Raw genomic sequence first — 5,330 nt, 5'->3', positions numbered from 1 at the left:
ACCCAAAGTTGGGTTGAAGCAACCCAGCATTTTTAGAGTGTATCTATTAGATTCAGTAAATTGTAACTTTTATTTTTAAAATTGTAGTATTATTCATTTTTAATTTTACATCTTTCGCAGAATTATTCCACAGACCCCTAGGACCCTCTTGTGGCCCCCTGAAATTCCTTGAATAAAAATGTCAAAATAAATGTTACAGTTGGTGATCAACAGTAGGTGTTACATACAACCCAAATAACCCAAGCAAACTCAAAAATATGACAAACCTGTGACCCTGTTACTGACCTTTGACCCCCAGGTTAACAAAGGTTTCCTGGTTTCCCTTCCTGGTGCTGGTGTAGCACTTGTACCTCCCTTGGTCCTGGACTTTAACTTTCCTCAGCACCAGAGAGGCATTTCCCTGTGCGATCTGGGAATTAAACAGGTTGGTCCGGCCGCTGAAATGCTTGTTCTGGAGGCCGTACTGGTCCTTATTGTAGTAGTAGCTGTGGACGGGGATCTGCTGCTTGTACCAGTGGATGACCACGGCCCCTGTGGGCTTGAAACTGCAGGGCAGCACGCAGTCTTCATAGAACAGACACGTTACGTGTGCATCTAGAGTGAGACCAGCACATGTAAAATCTCTCAATTCGAGTAAAAATCAGTTTAAAGGTAAACGACTGTGTTCAAATGAGTCATGTAGTTTCTCATGCACTGTAATTGCAATGTAAAATTCAATATATTTGTACCTATATTAGTAGTCTCAACCGATATCAGTCTCACATCAGAGTTTATTGTTTTGTTGCCTTGGTTTAAAATTACTTTATGCCAAACAATGCTAAACTATGAAATAATAAAACTACACATTTGCACATCATGATTTTGTAATTAACCTGTCGTTTTGTTCAAATAGCCTGTTTTCCAACAATCTGTTTTTCCTACCATTTAAATTGCGCTTTAATTGTAGGCTGTCTATTCCTCATAAATGAATCACAGATTATTCGCATTCACAAGGGTCATTAATCTGAGACTAATGGAGTTTCCTACAAGTGCTGCTTTGATCCATTTACTGAGCCAACAGCTAGTGCTGAACAACTTAAATGACAGAGATTCAAAACACACACACACACACAATAAATAAAAACATAAAATTTAAATATTACAAATGATTCACTTATCTCCATTTTATTACATGTACAAATAATTTAATCTTATATTTTGATATTATAAATTAAACAATTCTATCATATATTATAGATTACATTTTTTTCTGAAAAAACATTGGGAGTTAACAATTTTTATATATCAACTAAAACATTAAAAAGCATGTAGAGACTTTTTATATTTTTATTTATATTTACTTATATATAGAAATTTGTTTATATATCTATATTTATTTATTTTATATATTATATACAATTTTTTATAAATTTGATAGTTCAAAACACAACTAAAACATTTTTAAAAAATGTAGTACAGACTTTCCCACAAGACAGTGATGGTAATTTTTCTTTCTGTTCTTCCCTTAGGAGAGAAACATGATCAAAAGTGAATGTGTGTGTGTGTGGCCTTACCTTTAGTAATGATGATACCAGATACACAAGTCCTAAGAAAAAGCACAAATGCAGCACACAGACGCAGCAGGTCCATGACAGTCAGACTATGCCACACGTTCAGCTCAATTTACTGAGATGCCACAATCTGTCTCTCTGTACAAGTGCATGTGTCCTGAAAGTGTGTGCGCGTGAGAAAGGGGGAGAGAAAGACCCTTGTGGACATATCAATTAAACCAGTGAATGATTAACCAGCTGGTGCATGAGTGGACATATAGTGACCAGAACTGGTTTGGTCATGTAACAGGTACAGTTAAGCAGAGGATGAAGAAAAAATAACCAGGCAAAAGAACAAACCAGTGAATTTAAACCTTAAAGTGTGGACTGGTGTGGTCTGTGCACATGTGTCATGTTGTGGTTATTTTAGTCCTAAATAAGAAGATATTTCAACATTTTAATGTTAAGACTCTTATCCTCATCCAGGCTGCATTTATTTAATCAAAAATACAGTAAAAATGGCAATATTGTGAAATATTTCAAACATATTTTTCTATTTTAATATATTTTAAACTATATTTTAAACGAATTGTTTAAGCCTATGATGGCAAAGCTGAATTTTCAGCATCATTACTCCAGTCCTCAGTGTCACATGATCCTTCAGAAATCATTCTGATATGCTGATTTGCTGCTCAAGAAACATTTCTTATTATTATCAATGTTAAAAATATTTCATATTTCTGTGGAGACCATGATAACTTTTTTTCAGGATTCTTTGATTAATAGAAAGTTCAAAAGAACTTTTGAAATAGAAATATTTTGTGACACAATATCTGTACTGTCACTTTTGATTAATGTAATGCATCCTTGATGAATTAAAGTATTAATTTATATACACACACACACACACACATATATATATATATATGAAAATTTGCTGCTCAAGAAACATTTCTTATTATTATCAATGTTAAAAATATTTCATATTTCTGTGGAGACCATGATAACTTTTTTTCAGGATTCTTTGATTAATAGAAAGTTCAAAAGAACTTTTGAAATAGAAATATTTTGTGACACAAATATCTGTACTGTCACTTTTGATTAATGTAATGCATCCTTGATGAATTAAAGTATTAATTTATATACACACACACACACACACATATATATATATATATGAAAAATGTATCTTACTGAACTTCTCAAAAGAACTTTTGAAATAGAATTATTTTGTGCCATAAATATCTGTACTTTAACTCATTTGATGAATTAAATTATTAATTTACACACACACATATATATATATATATATATATATGAAAAATGTATCTTACTGAACTTTTGAATGGTAGTGTAATTACTAATTAAATTGCTTGTCTGAGGTTTATGGAAAATTAATAATAAATATTTGACAAATAATATATATTTTGTTATTTTATATGTCAAAATAAATTATGGGGGGAAAAATAATCAAAGTACCATTAAGAAAACACATTAAACATTTTCTTATGTCATTTTCCAAATTGTTTCTCACAAATAAGAAATAGAGAAAACTGTATAGAAATAAAGTCCCATCAACTGGTCTTCCAACTTATATCTCATACTGGTTTCTCTCTCATAATATTCTTCTTTCTTCTTTCCATGGCTAACTGTGAGAACCTGAAGGCTGTGTCATAAGTTTATTTCCTGCTTGTGGCTCTTCTGAAGTTTTGTCTATGAAAGACAAAAGGAAAACATTCAGTTGCAAGAATTCAAATCTAAATTGACATGGTTTTTAAATAGCAAGGAACTTATGTGTTCTGTTATGTATTAATTATAAAAAATAAAAGATGATTGGACAGTGCCTGGGTTCATGCTTTGCATTTCCACATCCTCTTGAGTGCCGTCTTGATTTCTTTTTGATTTTACTGCACACATAAACATCATGGACCATTTATATAGACTGAATATCTACACTCTGTGCATTTTTAACAATAAACACTATTATGCAGATTAATTATTATACAGTAAGTTCTGTTCACTGTATTACCTCTGTATCTTTTTATAATTAAAGTGAGTGCAAGAAGGGCAATTAATCCTGCGACGATACCCAACATCCACAGATTATATTTAAGAAAATCTACATAGAAAAAGAGAAGAAAAGTGTTAAATCAAGACGGATGTTGCTGTTAAAAAGTAAACTGCCACAATGTTTTAGCAGGAAATGAGTTCTAGCTTTGGTCCAACAGATTAATTAATGTATGGATAAGTTCATGGATCAGTGGATACCTTTTCCCTGTCTGGAGGATGTAATAACAACACGGGTCTGTATTAGATGCCGTGTCTCTGCTTCTAAGAAGGCACATGTGTAAATTCCAGAAAGTTCTAACCCAGGGTTCTCCAGGCTTAGTGAAACATCCCCCTTCAATGCGTTGTCCTCCTCTAGTTCTGCGTGATCCCAGGAGCTGCTGGATTCATGTGTCTGGCTGTCATACGTGAGGATATCTGTGGTTTTGTTTGCTGCCGTAAAAGTCCAGACGAGAGAGAAGGACTGAAGGTTCTTGGGAGCTTTACATGGAATAACCAGGTCTTTCCCTTCAAAGCCGGTAATTTCTGTGATGTATATGAGACAACATTGGTATTATCACCTTTATAACACATTATGCACATTATAGTATGATCAAGTTTTACCTTGCAGCTGTAATGAAGCTGTCCATGTCTGTGTGCCATATTTGGAGGTGATGTCACACACATAAATATGATCAAGGCTGTTGTTCTGCTGTTTTAGGATGCTCTCCACTGTAAAGAGGCCCTTTCCGCCAGGAGCCATGCGGGTGATGGGCTGCAGAGCAGCATGACTTAACCAGGGTTCTGTGCTCCACTGCACCACCGGTGCTGGGTAGACATCTTTAGTAGAGCACTGAATCAGCCCAGAGGGATTGATGTCAATGGAGATCGACCGAATGGGAGCTGGAAGACATCAAATGAATGAATGACTGAACGAACAGATAGATAGATAGATGTTCTACAATTAAATAAAAATCTTTTAAAGGGATTCGTTCTGAAAAGCGAGGTGTGCTGTGATTGGCCAGTTTTCCAGTGCGTTGTGATTGGCCGAATTCCTCAAGCGTGTGACGGAAATGTTACGCCCCTTACCATACTGTGATGCCGTGTATGCAGCAACGAGCAACGAGACAAAACCAATAAAACCCATTACAAACGAGGCATTTGTTGCATCCAGTGGGGACATAATTACGGATTATAATGACTTATACTGTCTTTTTACGCGTTGCGTTGCATCGCGCCGCGTAAACATAAAACCATGTCTGCATCTGTGATCGGAAAAACGACAAACAACAAGCGCTACTCTACACTGCTCAAAACTGCTTTGAATCATCAGTGGAAAATCCTTTAAATATGATAACATACTTACAGGCTGTGAATCAGCATTATTTGTCAGCATCATAGACTGTATAGGGTCAGCATGCGCGCCGAAGGGGAAACAGGGGAACTGAATTCACCGGAACACCGGCATTGTAGGCTACTCTCCCAGGAAACAGTCCTCGTCCTCCGTAAAATGCGTTGCACACATCTGAATATTTGGTTTGAACTGTTCTGGAACAGTGTTGTAAATACAACTTAACCACTGATTTCTAGTTGTGTCCTCTTTTGGAAGACCAAACAAAGTAGCTTCGCTTTCACAACGAAACACAGCGTCTCCACGACATGGCGGCGGCGGCAGCAACAATACTACAGCTAGAATAAAAGCTATGCCTTCTTTCTTTACGTGAACATTTGGGCGGTGTTATGCAAAGCTTCCCA

At 35.6% G+C, this 5,330-nt stretch overlaps 1 protein-coding gene across 1 annotated transcript in view; it reads right to left on the bottom strand.

Moving 5' to 3' along the window:
- Positions 1-3,113: 3,113 nt before the first annotated feature.
- The window catches only part of hhla2a.1 (HERV-H LTR-associating 2a, tandem duplicate 1), a 6,560-nt gene continuing 4,343 nt past the window's right edge, over positions 3,114-5,330 (bottom strand). Inside the window, exons 3-7 of the mRNA XM_016556691.1 lie at positions 4,200-4,478; positions 3,798-4,121; positions 3,559-3,648; positions 3,374-3,436; positions 3,114-3,242 (exon numbers count right to left, since the gene is read on the bottom strand). Coding sequence (XP_016412177.1) covers positions 3,175-3,242; positions 3,374-3,436; positions 3,559-3,648; positions 3,798-4,121; positions 4,200-4,478 — 824 coding nt within the window. The 3' untranslated portion in view covers positions 3,114-3,174. The remainder of the gene's footprint in view (positions 3,243-3,373; positions 3,437-3,558; positions 3,649-3,797; positions 4,122-4,199; positions 4,479-5,330) is intronic.

The sequence above is a fragment of the Sinocyclocheilus rhinocerous genome, unplaced genomic scaffold (assembly GCF_001515625.1).
Source record: "Sinocyclocheilus rhinocerous isolate Xijiao unplaced genomic scaffold, SAMN03320098_v1.1 scaffold106, whole genome shotgun sequence".
Taxonomy (NCBI): Eukaryota; Metazoa; Chordata; class Actinopteri; order Cypriniformes; family Cyprinidae; genus Sinocyclocheilus; species Sinocyclocheilus rhinocerous.
Note: the sequence above shows the minus strand (reverse complement) of the source record. Positions and strands in the feature narration are given on the sequence as shown.